Source organism: Leptopilina boulardi, unplaced genomic scaffold (genome assembly GCF_019393585.1).
Source record: "Leptopilina boulardi isolate dan_hultmark-lab unplaced genomic scaffold, ZJU_Lbou_2.1 LbouV2_229, whole genome shotgun sequence".
NCBI classification, from domain to species: Eukaryota; Metazoa; Arthropoda; class Insecta; order Hymenoptera; family Figitidae; genus Leptopilina; species Leptopilina boulardi.
The window spans coordinates 3,082,860-3,110,164 of record NW_026137784.1 but is presented as its reverse complement, the minus strand read 5'-3'; the positions used below and the strand labels follow the sequence as shown (position 1 = coordinate 3,110,164).

At 28.5% G+C, this 27,305-nt stretch overlaps 1 protein-coding gene and 2 long non-coding RNA genes across 4 annotated transcripts in view; 1 reads left to right on the top strand and 2 right to left on the bottom strand.

Moving 5' to 3' along the window:
• LOC127280160 (uncharacterized) overlaps nucleotides 1–27,305 on the bottom strand; it is a 118,291-nt gene that overhangs the window by 6,235 nt on the left and 84,751 nt on the right. The window lies entirely within an intron of this gene.
• Nucleotides 1–27,305, top strand: part of LOC127280149 (venom dipeptidyl peptidase 4-like) — a 93,577-nt gene that overhangs the window by 34,274 nt on the left and 31,998 nt on the right. Inside the window, exons 4-6 of the mRNA XM_051303004.1 lie at nucleotides 1,214–1,266; nucleotides 11,558–11,757; nucleotides 24,818–24,987. Of these exons, the coding sequence (XP_051158961.1) occupies nucleotides 1,214–1,266; nucleotides 11,558–11,757; nucleotides 24,818–24,987 (423 nt within the window). The remainder of the gene's footprint in view (nucleotides 1–1,213; nucleotides 1,267–11,557; nucleotides 11,758–24,817; nucleotides 24,988–27,305) is intronic.
• Nucleotides 22,304–24,388, bottom strand: LOC127280161 (uncharacterized). Its single transcript, XR_007842794.1, has 2 exons — nucleotides 22,820–24,388; nucleotides 22,304–22,453 (listed from the first exon to the last, which is right to left on the bottom strand). It is a non-coding gene; the product is annotated as an uncharacterized LOC127280161 (long non-coding RNA).

Sequence of the window (27,305 nt, the reverse complement as noted above, 5' to 3'; positions counted from 1 at the left end):
AATATTTTCATATTAAACATTAAATATTAAAATTGATATTGAATTTAATTCTTTTATGTAATTAAAAAATTTTATTTTTATTTATTTATAAATAAATAATTATAAATAAATAAATTATACTAATAAAGGTGCCCAGAATGCATTTTTAATTTTCGTATATTTAATTATGGAAAACATTTTTGTTTTCATAAAAAAGTAAAAAATTAATTTACTCACTATGCTTGGCTTCTTTCACTGAATAATGCAAAGCGCATTTCAACTGCTTTTATGTCTTGATTCATTAAATTTTATTTTAAAAAAAATATATATATATATATATAATCCTCTATTAAATTCCAAATTCAATACGAAATCAATCATTGTTCATTTTCAAGTAGATAAGCGGATTTCACTGCATTCAATTTTCATTAAATAAACAAATAAAGTGGTTTTATCGAATCTCTTATTGTTTTCAAATTATTTTTATTATCATTTTACCCTCGAAATGCATATATAATCTAATTTTTTTTCTAGCAATTATGTATAATTACTAGAATGTTAATAATTCTGACAATTCTAATAATTAATTATAATAATAATAATAATATTAGAATTCTACACTGAAAAAAAATTTTATTTGATTCAAATACTCGATTATTTGACAATTATCAAATAAATATTTATTTGTATCAAATAATTATTAGTTGAGTCAATTAAATGGTATTTATTACAAATACAGAAATTATTGGTTTAAATACAATTTATTTAATTCAAATAACAATTATTTGGTTCATGTAAATATTTATTTGATAATAGTCAAGTAATCGAGTATTTCAATCAAATAATTTTTTTTTTCTATGTAATAATTCTAATAATTTTAATAATTAATTTTTATAATAATAATAGTGTAACGAAAATATTTTTTTATTTAAGCGATTGATAGTTGTATTTAGTTTAATAATTTTTAATTTTGAAACAAATTTTTATTAATAAAACTGTGTTCAAAAAAAAAAAAAAAATTTTTTTAAATAATTTTTCGAAACTATTTTGATTAGAAATAAAAAAATAATTTTTATTTCTATAAATAAAAATTATTTCCAATACAAAAAATTTTAATATAATTATAATTTATAAAAATTTGTGTCAAAAAAAAAAGGTGAAAATAAAAATTGATCTCTCTTTCTCTTTGAAAATGATATAAAAAGACGTTCGTTTTTTTTCTTGTCTGTTACAGCTCTACCGACACACATTCCTTGCCCACTACAGAATCGTGAACCTGCAAACTCTGTAAGTAAACGAGCCATGCGCTTATCGCATTTACGATAATCATATTTCAGACTTATTTCGGAGTAAAATTTAGATTTGCATTTTAATCTCTCGCCTTCCACACAACTTCACAATATATATGTGTATTCATGACTGTGTGAGTCTTTTCTCTTTCTCTCTCTCTCTCTCTCTCTCTCTCTCTCTTTCTCTCCTGGTCTAGAAAGTTTTTCACGACATCTTTAACCCTCAACCCCTCAGCGCACAAATTACAAACTGCGCGCAATTTTAATCCTCCTTCTCACTTTTCCACGATTTTTTTGTTGTTGTTGTTTTGTGGGGTTTTTTTTATACGCGACGACCTCTTCGAGGTCCGTTGGCCGCGGCTTTTTATTAATATTAAAGGTGTATACACACAGGTAGCGAGAGTGTTTTCTTCTTCTTCTTTGCTGTTACATAAATATATATACAGCGCAAAATTAAAGGTAACCGCATTTGTGGAAAGAATATAATTTGTGCATCGTTACCTCAGCTATATATATATATTTCGTGTTCGCGAATATTCACGTTAAGAAATGAAGACAGAATAAAAGAAAAAAAAAAGGAAAAAGTTTTTGAAATTGTTTTTCTCGCGCAAAATAAATGTTATAACATTATTTCTCTCAAGAAGCAGAGAGATCCGGAAAACTTTAATTACTATTTGTTTTATACGTTTTAATTAATCTTCCAATGTAACTTGAACGGAAATACTTTTTCACACTTTCTGGTTAATTGAATACTTTTTCAAAATATATACAAAAAGGTATAAGAAAAAGGCAAAGCACTTGGAAAAATATTTACTTGATAGAACGAAAGTTTTTATTGTAATAAAATTAATATGCATTAAAAAAATAAATAAATAAATATGTATAACAAATAAATAAAATAATATAATAAATAAACCGGTTTTTTTAGTTATAAAATGAAAAAAAAACGATAAATCAATAATAAATTTATATTTTTAATTAATGTTTGAAAATTATTAATTATAAGGTTCATCATGTTACGAAATTAGGTAGCAAAATCCATTTGTGGTCAGACAATTGTAACTGCAATATACATAAATTGTCTGCCGTGACATTGGTTTTACTACTGAATAGTAAGTAACGGCAGTGGAAGCTGTCTGTAAGTAGTCAGACAGTATTTCACCATGCCTGACCGTGGGACGCCTTTTCCACTGATACGAGAGGAATGTGAAGAAAAGTACAACACTGCATTTTTGCAAAAAAAATATCTAAAGAAATAAATTTATCTCGAAAATTTAAATTTAAAAAATTTTTTTTTCAAATTTTGGTCCATTGTAGCTCGGATGCTGTTGGTCCATTCAAAAAGTTTCGGATACGATTTTTTATATCATCATTTTTGATTACCTTCTGTGGTATTCCCAAACGTTTTTTTTTGCAAAATAATTTTAAAATTTTTGGTCCATTGAGGCTCGGATGCTGTGGGTCCATTCAAAAAGTTCCGGATACGATTTTTTACTTCACCATTTTTGGATACCTTCTGTAAAATTCCTGAGATTTTATGTCGAAAATTTTAATTTTCGGAATTTTTTGTCCAATTTTGGTCCATTGTACCTCGGATGCTGTTGGCCCATTCCAAAAGTTTCCTGTACAATTTTCGTACAACGACATCTTTGGTTATTTTCTGTGATATAACCGAGATTTTATCTCGGAAATTTATAATTTTGAAATTTTTGGTCCATTGAGGCTCGGATGCTGTGGGTCCATTCAAAAAGTTCCGGATACGATTTTTTACTTCACCATTTTTGGTTACCTTCTGTAAAATTCCTGAGATTTTATGTCGAAAATTTTAATTTTCGGAATTTTTTGTCCAATTTTGGTCCATTGTACCTCGGATGCTGTTGGCCCATTCCAAAAGTTTCCTGTACAATTTTCGTACAACGACATCTTTGGTTATTTTCTGTGATAAAACCGAGATTTTATCTCGGAAATTTATAATTTTGAAATTTTTGGTCCATTGAGGCTCGGATGCTGTGGGTCCATTCAAAAAGTTCCGGATACGATTTTTTACTTCACCATTTTTGGTTACCTTCTGTAAAATTCCTGAGATTTTATGTCGAAAATTTTAATTTTCGGAATTTTTTGTCCAATTTTGGTCCATTGTACCTCGGATGCTGTTGGTCCATTCCAAAAGGTTCCTGTACAATTTTCGTACAACGACATCTTTGGTTATTTTCTGTGCTATAACCGAGATTTTATCTCGGAAATTTATAATTTTGAAATTTTTGGTCCATTGAGGCTCGGATGCTGTGGGTCCATTCAAGAAGTTACGTATACAATTTAGGTATGTATTTCACCATTTTTTGTTACATTCTGTGGTATTCCCAAGAGTTTATGTCGAAAATTTTAATTTTCGGAATTTTTTGTCCAATTTTGGTCCATTGTAACTCGGATGCTGTTGGTCCATACCAAAAGTTTCCTGTACATTTTTCGTACAACGACATCTTTGGTTATTTTCTGTGATATTCCCGAGATTTTATCTCGGAAATTTATAATTTTGAAATTTTTGGTCCATTGAGGCTCGGATGCTGTTGGTCCATTCAAAAAGTTTCCTATACAATTTTCGTAGAACAACATTTTTGGTTACCTTCTGCGATATTCCCGAGATTTTATCTCGGAAATTTTTAATTTTGAAATTTTTGGTCCATTGAGGCTCGGATGCTATGGGTCCATTCAAGAAGTTTCGTATACAATTTAGGTATGTATTTCATCATTTTTTGTTACCTTCTGTGGTATTCCCAAGAGTTTATGTCGAAAATGTTAATTTTCGAAATGTTTTATCGAATTTTGGTCCATTGTAACTCGGATGCTGTTGGTCCATTCAAAAAGTTTCCTGTTCAATTTTTGCAGAAAATATTTTTTTTTCAATTTTAATCAAATAGATTTTTTTCTAATCGAAAGCGCATAAATAAAAATTAATATTACATTATATATTAAATTTTGTTAAATTTCCTTGCGAGTTATCAGAAATATCCATTTTGCAGTAATATTCATTCTCAAGTGAATAGGTAGATATTTTGAGAGTTTCACCCTGTGAATATATATATATATATATATATATATATATATGTATCTAACTACAACTTTTACTTCGTTAGGGTGGTTGTTTTGGTAATCTGTTTGGAAAGGTATGGTTTTGTACATCCGCAAAAGTGGTTATTATCCCATTTGCATTTCAACTGCTTCTCTATTATTTAGGAATAAAGTGCACTTTGAGAATGCAGACCTCATATATAGGTGAAGTTGAACTGATCAAAGGAATCCAAATAATAACGGAATTATATCTTCCCTACTATATTAAATTGTACATACACACAGTGTTACCAAATTACCGAAACAATTAAAAAACACATTAAAAATTTAAAAAAAAAACATTAAATTAATAAAAAATTAAAAACAAAATAAACAAAAAATATTCAATTATTTATTATCTAATTAACAATTAACTAATTTGTTATTAAATTTCTCTCATAAATTTGCGATCAATTGAAATTTAATTTTTCAATTAATGAAATTAATTAAGTCTTACAGATACATATTTGAATAATTAAAATTACACAATTATTGTTAATATCATAATATTAAATTAATTTGATAATTTAATTGACAATTATTATTTAAAAATTGTGAATAATTTATTCTCGTGTTTTTTAAAAAATGAAAAAATAATTTATTTGGGTTAAAAATAAAATGTAAGTGTAACGTTGTTTTCAACAAGATCCTCGACAAATAGACGAGTCTTTAAAAATAATTCTTTTTGCCCTTGATCCTTATTTGCGATAAAGGGAAATTACTGTTTTTCGCCTTTATCGACTCTCTCGTGCCGGAGGGTCTAAGTAGAAAAGTTGTTGAATCGAGTGACGCTCACAATTTCTGCCCTGTGGTCTCAAAGTGATCCAAAAAGGTTTTATGCAGGGATTTCTATTTGAAACACTTCTTTCAACTTTCCAATTTAATGTAAAATCCATTTATTTTAATTGCCAAATGACGGCCACTCATTTAATTAAAGCACCAACGATTTTTAATTAAACAAAATTTATTTTTGTTTTATTTGAATTTGTGCGTCTTCTTGTTTTTAACAAACAAATAAAATTAATTTCACCACATATGGAACAAAATCTTTACTTATAGAAACAGCGATATGTTTCTCATAGAATAGCGAAAATTGTCGCTGTTTTAGTAAAATATATCGCAGTTCCAGTGAAACTTATCTCGATTATTTGACTATTATCAAATAAATATTTACTTGAACCAAAATAATTTTTATTTGAGTCAAGTAATATAGAGTATTTGAATCAAATAAATTTTTTTTTCAATGTAATAATGAACATTACTTTCCGAGAGAAATTCTCACATTTTATACAATAATGATTCAAATCGTATGACAATGATAGTGTGTATTATTGTCATAAACCAAATCTAATTTAACGTATATTGTGGTGTATAGAAAGCTTCAAGAGGAATTGTTATCGCGACCATGAAAGATGAATATGCGTACATATATAACACAGTGAAAATGCATAATGGTCATAGTGTGTGGTCAAGAGAGAGAGAGAGAGAGAGAGAGAGAGCAAAAAATTTACCAACAAAAAGGACGGGACGTGAACAAGTGGACAATTTTCGTATAGAATGTCAGAAAATCGATATCAAGTTTCATATTCACCCATGTTTTGTATATTTTCTACTATACGCGCGTCGCGTCATTCCGTCTCAAAAGGAAACTTTACTCCCCCCCTCCAAAAAAGCCATAAATAAAGCAGCAGGTATTCATACAGCGTACCAAACTACTAGGTCTGGTTTATGGTAGAACTCACCTATATATATAGCGTCGCAAAACATATGAGGATTACGTACTATTTTCCACTATGTATGTAGACACAACACTCGCGTAAAATAACCTCGTGGAGAAAATATTTTCTTTTCAACCCTCATTCATCAGATAATTAAAGTGTTACCTCTTGTAATTTTATCTTGCTTTTTTTATTATAAGAAAAATCTCAGCGGATTTTATTCATTTAATAAATTTAATAATATTATTTTAATGAATAATAATGTTACGTAATGCAACAGAAATAAATTTTTAAATTTCAAATAATAAATAATGAACAATTAGAAATTATTTAAAATTTCCATTATTAGCACCATTATTTAAAATTTAGTTAATCAATTTTGAGAGCCTGGATTCTCATCCAATAGCTCGGGATTAATTTGGTTTTTATTTTTTTATTAAATTATAAGAAAATATGAAAAATTAGGCAATTACACAGTTTTTAAGGAATAAAATTTCTTAGTCACAACCTTATAAAGTGACATTAACAAATTTAGGAATCATAGGTAGTAATTAGTTGGAAACACATAGAAAATAAAATAATATACAATTGAAAAGTAACCGCAAGCTTAAACGGCAGTATTCTTTGGAATTGGGAATTATGAAAGATTTTTATAGATTTAAAGAAAGTTTTCAAAAAGAAATAAAGATAACTTGTGAATAATGTTTTTAACACTTACTTTTATTTGAATTGTAAAATTTGTAGAATTAGTTGAAATTTTCGTAAAAATTTGGAACTTGTAGAAATATAACTTTGTAAAAATTTGGAATTGTAAAATAGATTTAGAACTTGTAGAAAGACTTGTAGAGATTTAGAATTTTTTAATGACTGACTATTGTACAGAAACATAGGTTTTTAAGGGTTTGTCCCCACTACAATTTTTGAGTTTGTAATGTTGGGGGAAAATAGCGTGAAAAAATTTGCTATTGGACCCTTTTAAAAGAAAAATGGAGAAATTCAAAAAGAAAATGGTGAAAACTCATTAAGAGTTTATTTCTATTGGGCCTTAATGACCCAGCCTACTCAGGTAGATTGAAACTATGGGTTGTCCCTAAGGGCGAAAACTCAAGAAAATTGTACTTTTGTATAAAAAGGAGTTTTTAATTTTCTTTTTTCTAAGGCCCTTTATACTACAAATAAATAAAAAATAATTTATTTAGTTATTTATTCATAGTATAAACGGGCTTACAAGAGAGAAAAAAATTACCTTTCGTACAAAAATACTCAATTATAAAGAAAAAAAAGAACACCCTTTGAACACCAGTCTGTTATTCTAATAATAAATTAATAAATAATAATCAATAATCAATAATCAATAAATAACAAATAATAATAAAATTATTTAAATTAAATTAAAAACAAGATTTCGAATTCAATTTTCCTATTTAATTTGCAAAGAGGTAATATTTGGAACAATTGATTCTATTTTACGTGAATATAAAGAAAAGTTTCATCTAAGACATGTAATTTTACCATGTTTCTGAGAAAAGTGATCTACATGGACAAGAGAAGTCATACTTGAATATAAAAAAGGCTCACGTAGAATGTTAAAAAAAAGGGTCTGAAACAATCCCTTAAGAGACAAAAAAAAATTCTTCTGGGACTTAAAGAATAATAAAAAAAAAACCGTTATATTCAAGGGGGCGCGCGTCCCTATATCGTCAGTGGCTCTTGAAGTTTTATGGTACTACTTTTTTATACAATGTAGCAAGAATAAATGTTCATATACCATCCTAATGGATTACTCTCGCTTTATAAAGTATCACGTTTCCTTAAATTAAATTTCCCTTTTTACGAAATTTAACTCTCTCAAAACTTTTTCTTAAAAGACGTTCACTCTTTTTTTTACGTTTTAATTCACTTATATTTATTGTCTTTCCTTTACATCCAGGAGAATTTTTTTTTTATTTGAAGAAAATATAATTTATTTGCCACAAATACAATTTATTTATACAAAATATAATTTATTTGAACAAAATATAAGTTATATGAAATAAATATACTTATTTGAATCAAATATATTATAAAGCAAATATAATTTAAACCAAATATACTACGAACCAAATATACTATAAAAGCAAATATACTACGAACCAAATTTAATTTGAACTAAATATACTTTCAACCAAATATACTATGAACTAAATATAATTTGAACCAAATATACTATGAACCAAATATATTACGAACTAAATATACTTTCAACCAAATATACTATGAACCAAATATATTACGAACCAAATATACTATGAACTAAATATAATTTGAACCAAATATACTATGAACCAAATATATTACGAACTAAATATACTTTCAACCAAATATACTATGAACTAAATATAATTTGAACCAAATATACTATGAACCAAATATATTACGAACTAAATATACTTTCAACCAAATATACTATGAACCAAATATATTACGAACCAAATATACTATGAACTAAATATAATTTGAACCAAATATACTATGAACCAAATATATTACGAACTAAATATACTTTCAACCAAATATACTATGAACCAAATATATTACGAACTAAATATACTTTCAACCAAATATACTATGAACTAAATATACAATGAACCAAATATATTACGAACTAAATATACTTTCAACCAAATATACTATGAACCAAATATATTACGAACTAAATATACTTTCAACCAAATATACTATGAACTAAATATACAATGAACCAAATATATTACGAACTAAATATACTTTCAACCAAATATACTATGAACGGAATCTAATTTGAACCAAATATACTATGAACCAAATATATTACGAACTAAATATACTTTCAACCAAATATACTATGAACGGAATCTAATTTGAATCAAATATACTATGAGCCAAATATACTGAACCAAATATACTATAAATTAAATAGAATTTGAACCTAATTTACTATCAGCCAAACATACTATGAACCAAATATACTATTAATTAAATATACTATGAGCCAAATATAATTTATTCGAAGGAAATATTTATTTTTATTTATATTTATTTATAGAATTTCAATATAATTTAATTAAACCAAATAAAATTGATTTATTCGATTAAAATAAAATATATTTACTAAATTTAATAATATTTGTTTGAAATAACTTTTTCTTATGCAAATATATGCCAAGTTGGATATTTGTTAAATACATATATACATTCATTAAACATTTTTATCCTGAATTTTATTATTCACGTGTTTACTCGCGAGCTTTTACACTATATATATATATCCAGTAAACGGAACTTCTCATGATGGAACGTTTACTAAGGCCATTGAAAAATACGATAAGGGGTCGATGAAATGTAGACAGCCAAGCAGACGACATAAAAGACGACGATATCAAATGCAGAATTGTCGAGGTTATACACACACATATATATTTATATATATTTATTATATATATATGTATATATTATGAAATCAAAAGACGGTTGAATCCAAAGATTCTATTCACAAAGTCCGTTTGAGGAATTGAGATAAGAAGGCAAATTTTTTTTCTCTCTCCCCTTTTATAGATATGTCATCATTGCCTAAAGGGTAACTATCAAAGGTCATCTTAGCTGAAAAGTAAGCTTCTTTACTGACCTTTATATAATATAGTTTCTACCCTTATATATTTTATAATATATTGACAAAATCTGACCATTTTTTTTTTAAAAGGTTATTATATATTTTTTAAAATTTGTTCTAAATAATGTTACAATAAAATTTAATGTAATTTTTAATACATTAAATATACTAAAAATTATTTTAATTCTTTGCACTCTAAGAGAAATGGTATATTTGTCACCAAGCCTACTAACTTATTTATTTGTTGCAAATATATTTTATTTCATTTAAATAAAAAATTTTTTTTGAGCTGAAGAAAAATTTATTTATATGACAAATAAAATTTTTATTTACGCCAAATAAATAAGTTAGTTTACTCTGAGACAAATATATGTTTATTTAATTCAAATATATTTTATTTCAAATAAAGTAGTTTTTTTATTTATTTAAAATTACTTTGATAAAAAATAAATTTAATTAATGGGTAAAAATTAATTTTAAAAAAAGTTTATTAAAGAGAGAATGAATTTAGGTCGACTCTGACTCGTTATAAAATTTACCTCAGGATAAATGTCTCCTAGGAGATTGGGAGAGCTTTTTCGTTAGCTAAGAGAGACTTCAAGTCGTTTCTTTTCTCTACTCTTGTTATTTTTGCATATGTACTAAAGAGGATTTAAGAGATACACATCACGTAGTGCACGTAAGAAATCACACCCCCGAGGATCGGTGATTCTATCCTCTATTTGAAATAAGAACACACGTATCAAGCATATAATATACACCCCAAAGAGAGGAAAAAAAAAGAAAAAAAATAAATAAAAAACTATTTTTTAAATACTTTAATATCTTTCAATTCTCAAAATTTGAATTTTCCTTTTTCCCAACGCACGCACAAGAAAAATCTTTTTAAAATTCAAGAAGAATTTTCACGTTTTCAAAGACTAAATTTTTCCAAGTTCTTTATTTTTTTCTTCCTTCAGAGTGAACATTGTTCTCTGAATCCAAATTTTCTTTAAAAGACGTCACAAGAACGTGACTTGGCATTGCAATCAGCGATTGGCTTTTTCTAATTAAAAAACTTGGCGTAGGTGAGTTTCCATTACCATTCATTACTTTTCTGAGAAAATGATCCTCATTTTCTTTGAGAAAAGAATAATTGTAAAAAAAAAAAAAGAAAAACAACTTGATGTGTGTCGTCTTTTCTTGTCACAAGTGCGCGCGCAACAAAGTGCAGTTCAAAATACAGAGAATAGAATAAAAGAACTGATGGAAGTAGCAAAACGATTTCAAACCGAAAATAATGTCTTGCACTGGCACGAGATAAATGGATTTCAGAAAGAGAACAAGTCTTTCTGGTTAAGAGACAGGCCACATACAGGAACATTTCACATAGAACCCATATTATATTGGCCGAAGAAGAAAGAAAGAAAGAAAGAAAGAAGAAGAAAAAAGACCAAAAATGAAATATCACCGGAACGCCTTTGCACTTTTATTATTTTTCCAAATGTATTTTTATCGTTATGAACCTCTAATCGAAAATCATGGTTCAATAGGTGGACAGATTTTAGCTGCAATTTTTTTTTTCCTTTTTAAAAATATTCAAAGTTTTTAGAAACACAAAATATTTTAGAAATAGAAGAAAAATATTTGTATTTAAGGGGGTTCAAATCCATAAACAATTAAACTAAAAAATAGTTTAAAAGTAAAATTTTACCTAAATTCGAAAGTACAATTTTCAAAAAATATTTGTAAATAATAAACATTGTTGTATCTCCTTGAAAGAAGACAAAAAAAATTTAAATAAAAAAATTTTAAAAAATCATTATTATAAAAATATGTTTTTTTTTTAATTACAGAGAGGATTTTGGTTTTCCGGACAATGAATCGGTATTTTTGCAATTGGCAACATGGGGCCCGAAAGGAAATTCATTGGTCTATGTTTATCAAAATAATATATATTATCGTCCGGCTGCTGAAATGCCCGATATTTATAAAATAACAAACTCTGGAGTTCTTCATACTGTTTATAATGGCGTTCCAGACTGGGTGTACGAAGGTGAGTTTTTTTTTTTTTAATTTTTAATTTACAATAAAAAAATGATTATTATAAATAATTTTTTTTCAATGCAACAATCCTTTCTTTCAATGTAAATCAAGGACCAAAATATTTATTACATTATACTTTATTTATTTTTATTATTTTTACTATTATTATTTTTACACGGAGAAAAAGAAAAAGTAATTTTTACTACTTTCAGAGTAAAACTGGACCAACTCGAAGTTTCTGCGCATCTCTGGCAATTTTTACTCCAAAAATAGTAAAATTTATTATTTCTGTAGTAAATTTTACTGTTTCCGTAGTAAGTTTTACTATTTCTAGAGTAAATTTTACTATTTTTGGAGTAAAAATTGCCAGAGATGCGCAGAAACTTCGAGTTGGTCCAGTTTTACTTTGAAAGTAGTAAAAGTTACTTTATAAAAGAAATCTTTTTTCTCCGTGTATATACTTTATTTTGTAAAATAATTAATGAAAATAATAAAAGTAATAAAATAGTATATTAAAATAAAACTGATAAAGTTAGTAAAATTAGTAAAAAATAATAATTATAATAATAATAATATCCAGACAATAAAAATATAAAATCCCTGTGCAAAAAGCGATTGTAAAAATAGATTTCGCTCTATATTTGTACATATGAGAGAGTTTATTGTTTTTTTTTATTTAGTTTTTGATAAAAAAAAAAAAACACGGATGTAGTTAGAAGACCCTATATATTTGCAATATGGGTCCCACGAGCTCAGGTGTTTCGCGGTTATGAATGGGGCGACATTGTATATCGCATGGGACCAATAGAGAACGATCCATTGGAATGGACATCACGTATTAACTTTAGGACATCGCGTGCCATAGGGCGTAAATTTTTATTTACAGAGTTCATTTGCTACGTTAATTTACTCTCTTTTAAAATAAAAAAAGAAAAGAAAAGTGTCATCACTCTATAAGATTATACGTTTTCAAATCGAAAAATAAAAAAATCTACTCTCATGTATAGAAAAAAAAAAGAGAAGAAAAAATATTTTCTTGTACATAAGATTTTTGAGGTTGCTGAGTTCAACACTGTTATCATGAATTTGTAATATTCAAACCTTACGGGGTTTTAAAAAATTCTCATGAAATACCATCCTGATTTTTAATATAAAGTAAAACTCATTTCATTCTTTTTTAGTATAAACTTCCCGAAATCGCGATTAATCAAAAATGTAAACGAAATCAAATTTTTTTTCAATGGCAATTTCTAGAGGAAAATATATTTTATTAAAAATTTGTCTAAGTGAACATTGAGAATTTAATATTGTATTTTCTTTCAGTGTAATATTGTAAAATTCGTTATTTCGAGAAATTTCAAAAAGTAGTTGAGTATTTAGAAGCAAAAAAATAAAAAAAAAAATAAAATTTGATCCGTGTGGGATTCGCGATATGTCGTGTGCAGAATATCCATGGTCAGTATATACCTGATCTCACAGGATAAACCTCCCCCGCCCCTCTCAAGTTCAAGACATACTCGAACATCTATTGAAAGCAAAGCTTCGTGAGTTTATTCGGTAGATCCAATATTTCTACTTCCGCCTTTGGCCAACTATTCGCAATCTTCTTTTTCATCGTCTTTTTTTCTTTTCTTTTTTTTCTCTCTCTCTCTCTCTATCACTTGTGATTCAAGGTATATAAGCGCTTCTCTGAGCCTTTCGCAGGACATACAATTTGAAAAGAGATGTTGTGTATTTATAGTCGTCTTAAAAATAAAACTTGCCTATATACCACAGACCTGCGATCAACTTTCAATTGACTGACTTTACACAATAAGTTCCGGATATGTGCTTGCTATCGCCGGAACTACATACACACACATACATACTATATAGATATATACTAAAGAAGGAAATATTGAAACTTGATAGACTATCGAATTTTAAAGTCAATTTTTTCAAAAAAAGAAAACGTCCATATTGAATAGAAAAAAAACTGTAACAAATAGTTAACAGTAATTTATTCATAAATTTGTTTTTAAGAGAAACAAAAATTATTATTATTATTAATTATATTATTATTTGATACAAATAAATAAATTATTAATGCTGATAAATAGTTGATAATAGTAATAAATATAATAGACATTTTTTTTCAATGTATCTCGTGTTTTCTCCTTACGAAAAGAAATGGGAAACAAAAAGTGCAGTATGTGCCAAAAACTTTTCTCCATTTTATATTATTTTGTTCCTTGGGAGTTTCTCGTTGACAACGCATGTATCCCTTTTTTCTCAATTGAAAAGAAAACAGTTGAAAGATTTTCCACGGTGGATTTTAAAATAAAGACTGATTTACATTTGTTTAAATCCACACACATCATTCAAAAAAGTTACACTCACAAAAAAAAGAACAGACTCGATATTTTTTTGTCAAATAAATATTTTTCAAATAATTTTTGTTTCAAATATACAGAAATTGTTGATTTAATTATAATTTTGTTTGATTCAAATAAAAATTATTTGTTATAAATAAATATTTATTTGACAATCAAGTAATCGATTATTTGAATCGAGTAAATTTTTTTTTTTTTTTTAGTGTATGAAAAAATATGGGACAGATTTTATTTGACCTTTCATGGAAATTATTTATATAAAATAGGGATGCTGTGAATCTTGACAGGTGTCACTTAAGGCGACGTGACTTTCTCCCGCATTTGGGTATATTATGCCCATAGGGAGATTGAAATTCGTAACCATAGGAGGCAAAGTTCTCGGTACCAAATTTCTCTGAGCGCTTTAACGCGAGCTTTGTCGTGAAACGACCCTCGGTTAATTTAATCCTTCAGGTACAATCAGGATGTCAAACTAACACATGGTGTTTAACGCTCATGTGTCAACGAGAGAGCTACTGTGTTGTATGTTTCGAAGATTCACCCCCTCTTTGTCATCACATTACATTCATCTTCCTCTCTGGCTAATTAACTAGCTATATCAAATTTAATAAAAAAAAAAAATAATTAAATTTTTATCTTCGTTTCAAAGAAATTATTATTATTTAATTTAAATAAATGTTTCTTTGACCCTAGAATTTCTTTGATTTAATGCAAAAATTTCTTTCATTCAAAGAAATTTTTGTAAGAAATTTTTTTTTGTTTCAATATTTTATTTTTAATGAAAAAAAACAAGTCAAAGAAATTGGTTTCTTTAAATCAAAGATATCTTTTCTCTGAGTGATATTTATATCAATGAGAAGGAAAATTTTTTTTTTTGCAAAAAATAATTGAGAAATTGAAAAAGTTATTTATTCATAAGTTGAAAAAGAATTGAAAAATCTGCAGACAGTAGAATTTAAAAAGTTTTTCAAATGGAAATATATGGAAGTTTTCATGACAATAAGAAAAGAAAAAAAAATTCTCGAGTTTTATTCATGTTTGATTAAAGAATGGGAATTGTTGAAGGCTTCATTTCTATATATATATATATGTTCGCGGATTATTATTAAAGCAGTTGCGCTCAGGTGGAGAAGAGAACACATCAGGGAATCGAAAGCCAGCAGCAACAGGGCTCCATTAGCGGGAAAGGATTTGCGAAACGTATTTCTTCAAATCCTCTAGACGCTATCAATGTCACATTCTACATCAGTGTAGTAACGTATTTCTCTTTTCATAGGGTTCTAATTTTTTTTTCTCTTTTTTTCTCTTTTCTCCTTTTTTTTAAAGAGCAGTAAAGTACTTCCTCTTTTATATATATAGAAAATCTTGGACTCTTTAAAATTAACAACTATCCTATTCAATTTAAAAGTCCTCTCATTTTTTCCGTGAATCATGTATAAATTTTGTAAAATAATTTAAGCTCCTTTTGGAATACAAGAAAAAAAAGATTTTTTAGAATAAAAATTTCCTGGAAATTGCTTTTAATATTTTTTTTAATAATTATTTATAATATTACTATTATAATAATAATAATAAATTATTTTAATTTTAAAATTAAAATAATTATAATTTGTTTATTGAAATTAATATCAATCTTAATATGTTAATTTAAAAATTTTTCTAGGAAATATTTATTTAAGCGTACTTAGCAGCCGCAATCCTGGCAGATTGCATGATGTGAATGCTCCACGAAATTCGCGGAGGATTCGTGAAAAATGAGATTAAGATTGCAATTTTGTCTCAAACATAAAAAATTGGTGAAATATATAGTTAAATTATTAAAACAATAAGATTTATGTTTTTTATAACAATTCTTGTAAAATAATTATAAAAATTTAATGTTTTTATTAATTTCAAAGTATTACAGTTTATTATGAACATTTGTCGATAAAATCAATATAGCCGCGCATTTTAGAAGGTAAATGGCAGAATTCTTACTTTCCTTTCCAAAATAATTCCAGTCATTTTTTTTCAAAAGGAAATATTTTATTTGTTGCACTGAAATATTAGTCAACAAAATGTATAACTTTATAAGTCTAAATAAATTTTGCGATTTTTGGAATTCTTCGACATAATCATTCCGGCATAGTACCAAAATATTAACCCGGGAGTTGTCTACAAAAAATGGATTGCGCACTTTTTTATTGGTCCAGCGAATGCTGAGCAAGGTAAAAAAAATTTTCGAAAAAATAAATTCGCGACATAATCGCTCCGGAATACCACCAATAAAATAAGGGAAAAGTTTCGAACAAAAAATGTATGGCGCACTTTTTAATTGGTCCAGCGGATGCTGAGCTACACTCAAAAATATTTTGGAAAAATTTTCGTAAAATTAAATTCGCGAGATAATTGATCCGGAATACCACCACAAAAATAGGGAAAAAGTTTCGAACAAAAAATGTATGGCGCACTTTTTGATTGGTCCAGCGGATGCTGAGCTACACTCAAAAATATTTTGGAAAAATTTTAGTAAAATTAAATTCGCGAGATAATCGATTCGGAATACCGCCAAAGTCATTAGAAGAAAGTTCTGAACAAAAAATGTATGGCGCACTTTTTGATTGGTCCAGCGGATGCTGAGCTACAGTTGAAAATAAATTCGGAAAAAATTTCGAAAAAATAAATTTGCGAGATAATCGATTCGGAATAACACCAAAGCAGTTAGAAGAAAGTTCTGCACAAAAAATGTATGGCGCACTTTTTGATTGGTCCAGCGGATGCTGAGCTACACTCACTAAAACTGGGGTAAAATTTTCGAAAAAAAAAATTTGCCAGATAAGGACTCAAGAATAATGGCAAAAAATTGAGCAAAAAGTCTCGAACAAAAAATGTATTGCGCACTTTTTGATTGGTCCAGCGGATGCTGAGCTACACTCACTAAAACTGGGGTAAAATTTTCGAAAAAAAAATTTGCCAGATAAGGACTCGGGAATAATGGCAAAAAATTGAGCAAAAAGTCTCGAACAAAAAATGTATGGCGCACTTTTTGATTGGTCCAGCGGATGCTGAGCTACACTCAAAAATATTTTGGAAAAATTTTCGTAAAATTAAATTCGCGAGATAATTGATCCGGAATACCACCACAAAAATAGGGACAAAGTTTCGAACAAAAAATGTATGGCGCACTTTTTGATTGGTCCAGCGGAAGCTGAGCTACATGCTGAGCTACACTCACTAAAACTGGGGAAAAATTTTCGAAAAAAAAAATTTGCCAGATAATGACTCGGGAATAATGCCAAAAAATTGAGCAAAAAGTCTCGAACAAAAAATGTATGGCGCACTTTTTGATTGGTCTAGCGGATGCTGAGCTACACTCAATAAAACTGGGGTAAAATTTTCGAAAAAAAAAATTTGCCAGATAAGGACTCGGGAATAATGGCAAAAAATTGAGCAAAAAGTCTCGAACAAAAAATGTATAGCGCACTTTTTGTTTGGTCCAGCGGATGCTGAGCTACTCTGAATAATATTTTGGAAAAATTTTCGAAAAAATAAATTTGCAAGATAATCGATTCGGAATAACACCATAGTAATGAGAAGAAAGTTCTGAACAAAAAATGTATGGCGCACTTTTTGATTGGTCCAGCGGATGCTGAGCTACACTCAAAAATATTTTGGAAAAATTTTCGTAAAATTAAAATCGCGAGATAATTGATCCGGAATACCACCACAAAAATAGAGAAAAAGTTTCGAACAAAAAATGTATGGCGCACTTTTTGATTGGTCCAGCGGATGCTGAGCTACACTCAAAAATATTTTGGAAAAATTTTCGTAAAATTAAATTCGCGAGATAATCGATTCGGAATACCGCCAAAGTCATTAGAAGAAAGTTCTGAACAAAAAATGTATGGCGCACTTTTTGATTGGTCCAGCGGATGCTGAGCTAAACTAGAAAACAAATTCGGAAAAATTTTCGATAAATTAAATTTGCGAGATAAACGTTCAGGAATACCGCCAAATCCTTTAGCAAAAAGTAGCGAACAAAAAATGTATGGCGCACTTTTTGATTGGTCCAGCGGATGCTGAGCTACAGTTGAAAATAAATTCGGAAAAAATTTCGAAAAAATAAATTTGCGAGATAATCGATTCGGAATAACACCAAAGCAGTTAGAAGAAAGTTCTGCACAAAAAATGTATGGCGCACTTTTTGATTGGTCCAGCGGATGCTGAGCTACACTCAAAAATATTTTGGAAAAATTTTCGTAAAATTAAATTCGCGAGATAATTGATCGGGAATACCACCACAAAAATAGGGAAAAAGTTTCGAACAAAAAATGTATGGCGCACTTTTTGATTGGTCCAGCGGATGCTGAGCTACACTCAAAAATATTTTGGAAAAATTATCGTAAAATTAAATTCGCGAGATAATCGATTCGGAATACCGCCAAAGTCATTAGAAGAAAGTTCTGAACAAAAAATGTATGGCGCACTTTTTGATTGGTCCAGCAGATGCTGAGCTAAACTAGAAAACAAATTCGGAAAAATTTTCGAAAAATTAAATTCGCGAGATAATCGTTCAGGAATACCGCCAAATTCTTTAGCAAAATGTAGCGAACAAAAAATGTATGGCGCACTTTTTGATTGGTCCAGCGGATGCTGAGCTACAGTTGAAAATAAATTCGGAAAAAATTTCGAAAAAATAAATTTGCGAGATAATCGATTCGGAATAACACCAAAGCAGTTAGAAGAAAGTTCTGCACAAAAAATGTATGGCGCACTTTTTGATTGGTCCAGCGGATGCTGAGCTACACTCAAAAATATTTTGGAAAAATTATCGTAAAATTAAATTCGCGAGATAATCGATTCGGAATACCGCCAAAGTCATTAGAAGAAAGTTCTGAACAAAAAATGTATGGCGCACTTTTTGATTGGTCCAGCGGATGCTGAGCTAAACTAGAAAACAAATTCGGAAAAATTTTCGATAAATTATATTCGCGAGATAAACGTTCAGGAATACCGCCAAATTCTTTAGCAAAAAGTAGCGAACAAAAAATGTATGGCGCACTTTTTGATTGGTCCAGCGGATGCTGAGCTAAACTAGAAAACAAATTCGGAAAAATTTTCGATAAATTAAATTCGCGAGATAAACGTTCAGGAATACCACCAAATTCTTTAGCAAAAAGTAGCGAACAAAAAATGTATGGCGCACTTTTTGATTGGTCCAGCGGATGCTGAGCTACACTCAAAAATATTTTGGAAAAATTTTCGTAAAATTAAATTCGCGAGATAATTGATCCGGAATACCACCACAAAAATAGGGAAAAAGTTTCGAACAAAAAATGTATGGCGCACTTTTTGATTGGTCCAGCGGATGCTGAGCTACACTCAAAAATATTTTGGAAAAATTTTTGTAAAATTAAATTCGCGAGATAATTGATCCGGAATACCACCACAAAAATAGGGAAAAAGTTTCGAACAAAAAATGTATGGCGCACTTTTTGATTGGTCCATCGGATGCTGAGCTACACTCAAAAATATTTTGGAAAAATTTTCGTAAAATTAAATTCGCGAGATAATCGATTCGGAATACCGCCAAAGTCATTAGAAGAAAGTTCTGAACAAAAAATGTATGGCGCACTTTTTGATTGGTCCAGCGGATGCTGAGCTAAACTAGAAAACCAATTCGGAAAAATTTTCGATTATTTAAATTCGCGAGATAAACGTTCAGGAATACCGCCAAATTCTTTAGCAAAAAGTAGCGAACAAAAAATGTATGGCGCACTTTTTGATTGGTCCAGCGGATGCTGAGCTACAGTTGAAAATAAATTCGGAAAAAATTTCGAAAAAATAAATTTGCGAGATAATAGATTCGGAATAACACCAAAGCAGTTAGAAGAAAGTTCTGCACAAAAAATGTATGGCGCACTTTTTGATTGGTCCAGCGGATGCTGAGCTACACTCAAAAATATTTTGGAAAAATTTTCGTAAAATTAAATTCGCGAGATAATTGATCCGGAATACCACCACAAAAATAGGGAAAAAGTTTCGAACAAAAAATGTATGGCGCACTTTTTGATTGGTCCAGCGGATGCTGAGCTACACTCAAAAATATTTTGGAAAAATTTTCGTAAAATTAAATTCGCGAGATAATCGATTCGGAATACCGCCAAAGTCATTAGAAGAAAGTTCTGAACAAAAAATGTATGGCGCACTTTTTGATTGGTCCAGCAGATGCTGAGCTAAACTAGAAAACAAATTCGGAAAAATTTTCGAAAAATTAAATTCGCGAGATAATCGTTCAGGAATACCGCCAAATTCTTTAGCAAAATGTAGCGAACAAAAAATGTATGGCGCACTTTTTGATTGGTCCAGCGGATGCTGAGCTACACTCAAAAATATTTTGGAAATATTTGCGAAAAAATAAATTTGCAAGATAATCGATCCGGAACATCACCAATTAAATAGTCAAAAAGTTCTGAACAAAAAATGTATGGCGCACTTTTTGATTGGTCTAGCGGATGCTAAGCTACACTCAAAATAAGTTGAGAAAAAATTTCTGAAAAATTAAATTCGCGAGATAATCGTTTAGGAATACCGCCTACCCTCTATAAAGCTCGGTTATTTTTATTTTATCGAGAAATGTCTGTAATAAACTTTAATAGATTGAAATTAATAAAAACATTGAATTTTTATAATTATTTAACAATTATTATCATAAAAAACTTAAATCTGTTTGTTTTAATCTTTTAAGTATATATTTCTACATTTTTTTATATTTGAGACAAAATTTCAATCTTAACCTAGTGTTTCACGAATGCTCCGCTAATTTCGTGGAGCATTGGCATCATACATTCCGCCAGGGAACATAACCTCAAATTAAAAAATTATTTTTCACAGAGAATCAATTCTAACAAGGAAGTGAAATTCAAAGATTTAATTAACCACGCGAGCATACGTTTAAAACATTTTAATTAAAGTTCGCCCCCCCCCCTCTGACCTCCCTTATTTTCCAATATTTTCGCGCGCCTGAAGATATGGAAAAACTTTCAACTCAAATGAGGAAATATCCTGGAAAAGTTATGATATAGTTTCAGTGGATAAGTTTACTTTGAATTTTTGTTTTTTAATCACTTTTATTTCAACAAATTTTTGAAAAATGAAACTTTTATAGATGTAAAAATAATAAAATATAATAAAATAAAAAAGTAATAATATAATAATATAATTTGTAATATAAATAAAAGTGAAAAATTTTATTTTTTTTAATTGTTTGTTTTTCTCTTTTTAGTTTTAAATGAGCCTCTTGACGATTTTCAAAGGGGGGGGGGGAAATGTATGAACTAACATGTTGGGTAGTTACAATAAGAGAGAATACTTGAAGCTGCGAAAGTGTGTAGACGGTAGACGAAGCAAGTAGTAAAGACTGCTGTTAGGTCAGACGAGAACTTCTTAGTTCTCAGACTTCATGAGACTTTCAACCTTCCAAGAATGCTAGAAACATATAGTTCCTTTGGGTATCGTATATATATATATATATATATATATATATATATATAGTGAAGAAAATCTCCTATTACGAATTTTACAGTCTTAAAATTTATTTGCCAAGTTTTATTGAAATAGTTTATTGTTATTATCATTAAAAGAAATTCGCACAAAAAATATTTATATCAAAGCCATTTCAATCATTAACATAACTTCAAATTAAAAAGTAGTTTTTAACAAAATTTTAAATTATTTTCGCCAAAATTCGAAAGTACAATTTTCAAAAATTATTTGTTAAATAATAATTAATTTTATCTGTAGTTTCATTTATAAAATCAACTTTTTGTTTGAGATTATGTTAATGGATTAAGCACCCTTTAAACTGAAAACAATTCCAATTCTTTTTCAATGATAAAATCAAATTTTTTTTCAAACTGGAAAGAAATAATATTTATTCTTCGTTTCTAATTTTTTATTCTTTGAAATTAGTTTTGAAAAATCGACTTCTTTTTTTTTAACTCTTCGAGTTGTAGTTAAATAACTTAATAACGGTTTTTTTTCTCAAAAAAAAAAAAAGAGAGAAAGGGGCAAAAAAAGACTTTCCGTTTATTAAACGAAAGAGAATTCACGAAGTAGTATAGCTGATTAAGGGGTTATGCCACTCTAGAGACCGAAAAAATAGGTGTTTTATGTGAATTTTTTTTAGAAAAACCATAAAGTCAATTAAAAATATAATATAAGAAGTTTATTATACATCTTTTTAGGTGTAAAAAAATAATTTCTTATAAATATTTCTTGAAGAATGGTGGCGCTGTAGCGGTCGTCCTTCGACTCCTCTATGGTTCAAGGGGTACGTGGCCGAACTAACTGCTCCTGTAAATTTTAAAATATCTTGATTATCTAAATTTTTTTTTATTATATATTACAATAGCTAAAGTAACACGTAGGATTTTTTCGATATATTAATTCATGATCAAATGGCGCACTTCTAAAGTTAAACTTTCTAATTTCGACTAAAAAACCATCAGTTAATAGTTAATAACAAATGAACTATATAGAATAAAAAAAAAATCCTACGTGATACCTTAAAAAATGTATTTTTAAAGATGTGTGTCAAATTTGAACCTAATCGGTTGGAAATTGTACGAGTTGTTGGTTCGGCCAACTCGAAAAATGTAGTTTGGAGATAAACGCGTTTAAAGTTTTAAGTTGTAAAAAACTTAAATAATTTCACAATACCTTTAATCTGCAATGCCTGCACCATATAATTGACCACTATAGTCTAGCAAGTAACTAGCGCCTTTGAAAACATCTGCCGTATACCTGCTGTAGATCCTTCAAATATTACCCCCCGTAGAACTTACAAAATGAGCTCGCCGCGTACCGTGCAGCCTTGCAAGGAACTTCGAAAATAAATTATTTAGAGATCTTTCCGAGCCATAATCCTGCAATATGTTATTTCTGAGACCCTAAGGAACTATTTAAAGCAAAAAAAAAAAAGCGATTTTTTGAAAATCCTAGAGTGGCATAACCCCTTAAATGAATAAATTCTAAGGTAAATTGACTTGGGGTAAAGTTTCATGTCGAACAATTTTAAAATCCAATTGCTATGTATTTGATATACAATTCTCTCAGAGTTATTGATTCACATGTATAAGAGACACACAACTACAGAAACGATGGTAAAATTAAATTGCAAAAATGCGATAGAAGCCGAGCGTCTTGACTTTTCCCTATGTCCCAACGGAAGTCAAGAAGGGAATGAGGTAAAATGGAGAAAAGAGAGAAAGAGAGAGAGAGAGAGAGAGAGAGAATATATTTGCAACGTGCACTTTTGGGTATAGGGTTGATGGAGAGAATGCAGAGAAAACTCGTGGGAAAATGCTATCGCGACTCTCACTATATTTTCTTTTTTTCTCGTTGGTGGTGGTAACAATACCTTCGACTAAAATGCCACGTGGTATTATGAAACTTGACAAAAGTGAAAAATAAAGATGGCACTCACATATGCAACTGACTTTTTTCAACTCAAGAATGCCCCTCTTTTTTTTCTCTATCTCTTGCTTTTTCTCCTCGCTTTATTCTCTCTTCAATAAACTTTGACGAAACCAAGTTTTTCAAAAGTCCCTTCATTCTGCATAAAATAATACTGAATATTAAATTCAAGTTTTTCTTTAATCAAAATTCAGAAAAATTTTCATTCACGTTAATTTATTTTATTTCTATGTTAATTAATTAAGAGCATTTGAACCTTCGTGACGTCACAAATCATGGCGCATGACACGCAAACTTCTCAGGTATGTGAAAAGCACAATTTTGAATATTTTTTAAAAAAACCTTTTGGAAAATGTTCAGAATAACATAGACTCTGTCTGTTATGTGCGGAAAATTCAAAATTTTGCGTTTAAAACGTTTTTTAAACAATGTTAAGGTCACAAATCATGGCGCATGACACGCAAACTTCTCAGGTATGTGAAAAACACAATTTTGAATATTTTTTAAAAAAACCTTTTGGAAAATGTTCAGAGAAACATAGACTATGTCTGTTATGTGCGAAAAATTCAAAATTTTGCGTTTAAAACGTTTTTTAAACAATGCCTACATATAAGCAATTCGTGTATTTTTCCTTACTTGTGACAACCAACTTAAACATTGTTTAAAAAACGTTTTATACGCAAAATTTTGAATTTTTCGCACATAACAGACATAGTCTATGTTTCTCTGAACATTTTCCAAAAGGTTTTTTTAAAAAATATTCAAAATTGTGTTTTTCACATACCTGAGAAGTTTGCGTGTCATGCGCCATGATTTGTGACCTTAACATTGTTTAAAAAACGTTTTAAACGCAAAATTTTGAATTTTCCGCACATAACAGACAGAGTCTATGTTATTCTGAACATTTTCCAAAAGGTTTTTTTAAAAAATATTCAAAATTGTGCTTTTCACATACCTGAGAAGTTTGCGTGTCATGCGCCATGATTTGTGACGTCACGAAGGTTCAAATGCTCTTAAGTACCCACTTATTAGCAATTACAATAATAATAATAATAATAATAATAATATAAAATAAATAATAATACTATAATAATTAAGTATAATTTATTTGCAATAATAATAATTATTCATAACATAATTAATTAATTTAATCAACTATTAAATGAAAATTTTTTAAATTTTTTGTTTAACATTTTTTTGAGAGATGTTTTTTTTAAACGTGTGAATAATTCTTTTTTTCAGAGGAAGTATTCGGTTCTAACAAGGCAATATGGTTCTCGCCGAGTGGAACAAAAATGGTCTTTGGATACTTTGACGACAGATATACGCCAATAATGAACCTTCCATATTATGGATATCCTGGTAGCATAACTTTTCAGTACACGTCAGTCATTCCCATTCATTATCCAAAAGTGAGTAAAAATTTCCTTCTTTTTATTTTTGTTTTAAAATTTATTGAGAGAAAAATTGATAACTGCAATTGTCAATAAATAAAAACATTTTTTTTTAATTATATTTTTCATTATAATCATAATTATTCCAATTATATAATAATTATTTTAATTATATAGATAATAATTAATTCAATTATAATATTATAATTATCGTATAATGATGTTTATAAAATAATTATTACAATCGAATTATACTATTACAATTATTTACAATAATTATTATTAAATAATAATTGGCTAATTAATTTTACATTAGTTAATTGCAATATCCAATTAAATTATTGTCATATTCAATTTAATGGATGAGAAGAGAATTCATCCAATTCTTATGGATGTGACCCAGTTATTCAATTTTTCCATGCATTCGAGTTTATAAAATTTATTCAAAAAAAAAAAAAAAAAAAATTGTCAATTTTGCAAAGTAACGAAATACATGAAATATTCTAGAGTCGAGAGAAAAAATCCACTATATATACCTACGATGCAATATTTCAGTATAATCATCTCTATTTCATCGTTATACGATCTCTGTTTACTTGAAATTTAATTACCATTTCCATATACATTTCATTCTTTTTTTTAATCCTATTTTTCTATTAGATTTTTTAAAATTTCTAAATTTTTTTTCTCTCTAAATTCAAATAAAAAAATTAAATTATATAATAATTTATATAAATTATAATTGTCTTTTTTAATTTTTATTTTTTTCTATGTAAAAAATACTACTTTTTTCAAGTATCTAAAATTAGTTCGTCTTCATTAAAAATGAGAGTTTTTTTTTTTTTAAGAAAAGAAAAATAAGGCGAAAATATATTTCTTTTTAAGTACAAGTAAATGTCAGGTATGCCAAGATCGTAATCGTTTTCTCCTCTCTTTTTTTTCCTACCCCCTTTAAGTTTTCCCTCGTTTGCGACGCAGAAACACGAGAGGAATTTGGGATTTGTTGCTCGTTGAAATTTTTAACGTTGGCGCGCAAACCCGATGCAAAAGAAACCTTTTCCTTTACTTTAGCTATGTGTATTTTCTTGGAAGATTTAAAATGGGTGAAAAAAAAAGTGCGAGGGAGACAGAGAAAAAGAATTGAGAAAAATTTGCACACAAGAAAAAAATAGGAGGGAAAAATAAGGAAAAAGCATATGAAAACCGTCTCATAAAGATTTTTCCTCATATCATCAAAGTCATTTTTATGAACGTTTATTAATGTCGTCTTCCTTGTCATGGGAAAAATGAAAAGCTAGTTCGTTGGGAAATTCCACAGTGAAGATAAGTGCTGCAACTTCTATGTAAATTTTTCACCAAGTTAACATCTATTCCCCTCTCTCTTTCTCTTTATTTTTTTTCTCGTTTCATCGTCTTTCATCTAAAGTTTGTCGAGCGACAAAAATTATCTGCTTTCGAACTTGTGTAATTTAAGTGTCAATATTTACAAGACTAAAAAAAAATCATGGATACACTGAAAAAAAATTTAATTCATTAATCGGTTATTTGACTATTATCAAAGTGATTTTTATGTTCCGGCTAAAAAAATTTTTTTATCTCATTTTTTTCGTGTTTTAAACAAAAACAGATATTTCGGGCAAAAGAGCAAAATGTCACAAAAACGCATGAAATTAAGAACTTGAAGAATTTTTTTTTAACCACATAAATGTAATTTTTCAATAGAAAGAAATATGTCCACTAAAGGTGAAAAGTTGTAAAAGTAATTTTCACTTTGAAATCAAATTCAACTTCGTTTTCCTTTTTCCGTCCAAAAAGAAAATCCATTTTCCTCAAAAACGAATTTTCTCTAACGCGCCACGTTACCAATTCTCAGATGAAGGGCAATTTATTTTCTTGTTATTTCTTTAGACTTTGAATCTTATTTCTCTTTTAACATATCACATATCAATTGGATTTTTTTAATTTTTTCATAAATAAAAAAAAAAAGATAAGTAAAGTTTCGTCTTTAATGAAAACTAACCCGTCCTTGATGAAAAGTTCTTTCTCTAATTAAAGTTAATTTCTGCGTAATTAGAGGAAGCCGAGAAAGTGAGAGAGAAAGATAATTGCAATTACAGACAAGAAACCAATATAAAAAGCAGAAAAAAAAAGAAAAATTGCAGATAAAATGAGAACGTATTGTACGCGAGAAAATCGTATATTGAAAATTCATTGAAGGCTTTAACAAGATGTCTGATCGATCTCAATCGAACGACATAGTTGACAATTTCGATGCTTTACGACCCCGTCTTGGTAAGCAATTCGATAGCCAATTTCAGTGGCTCTCGCTATCGGTG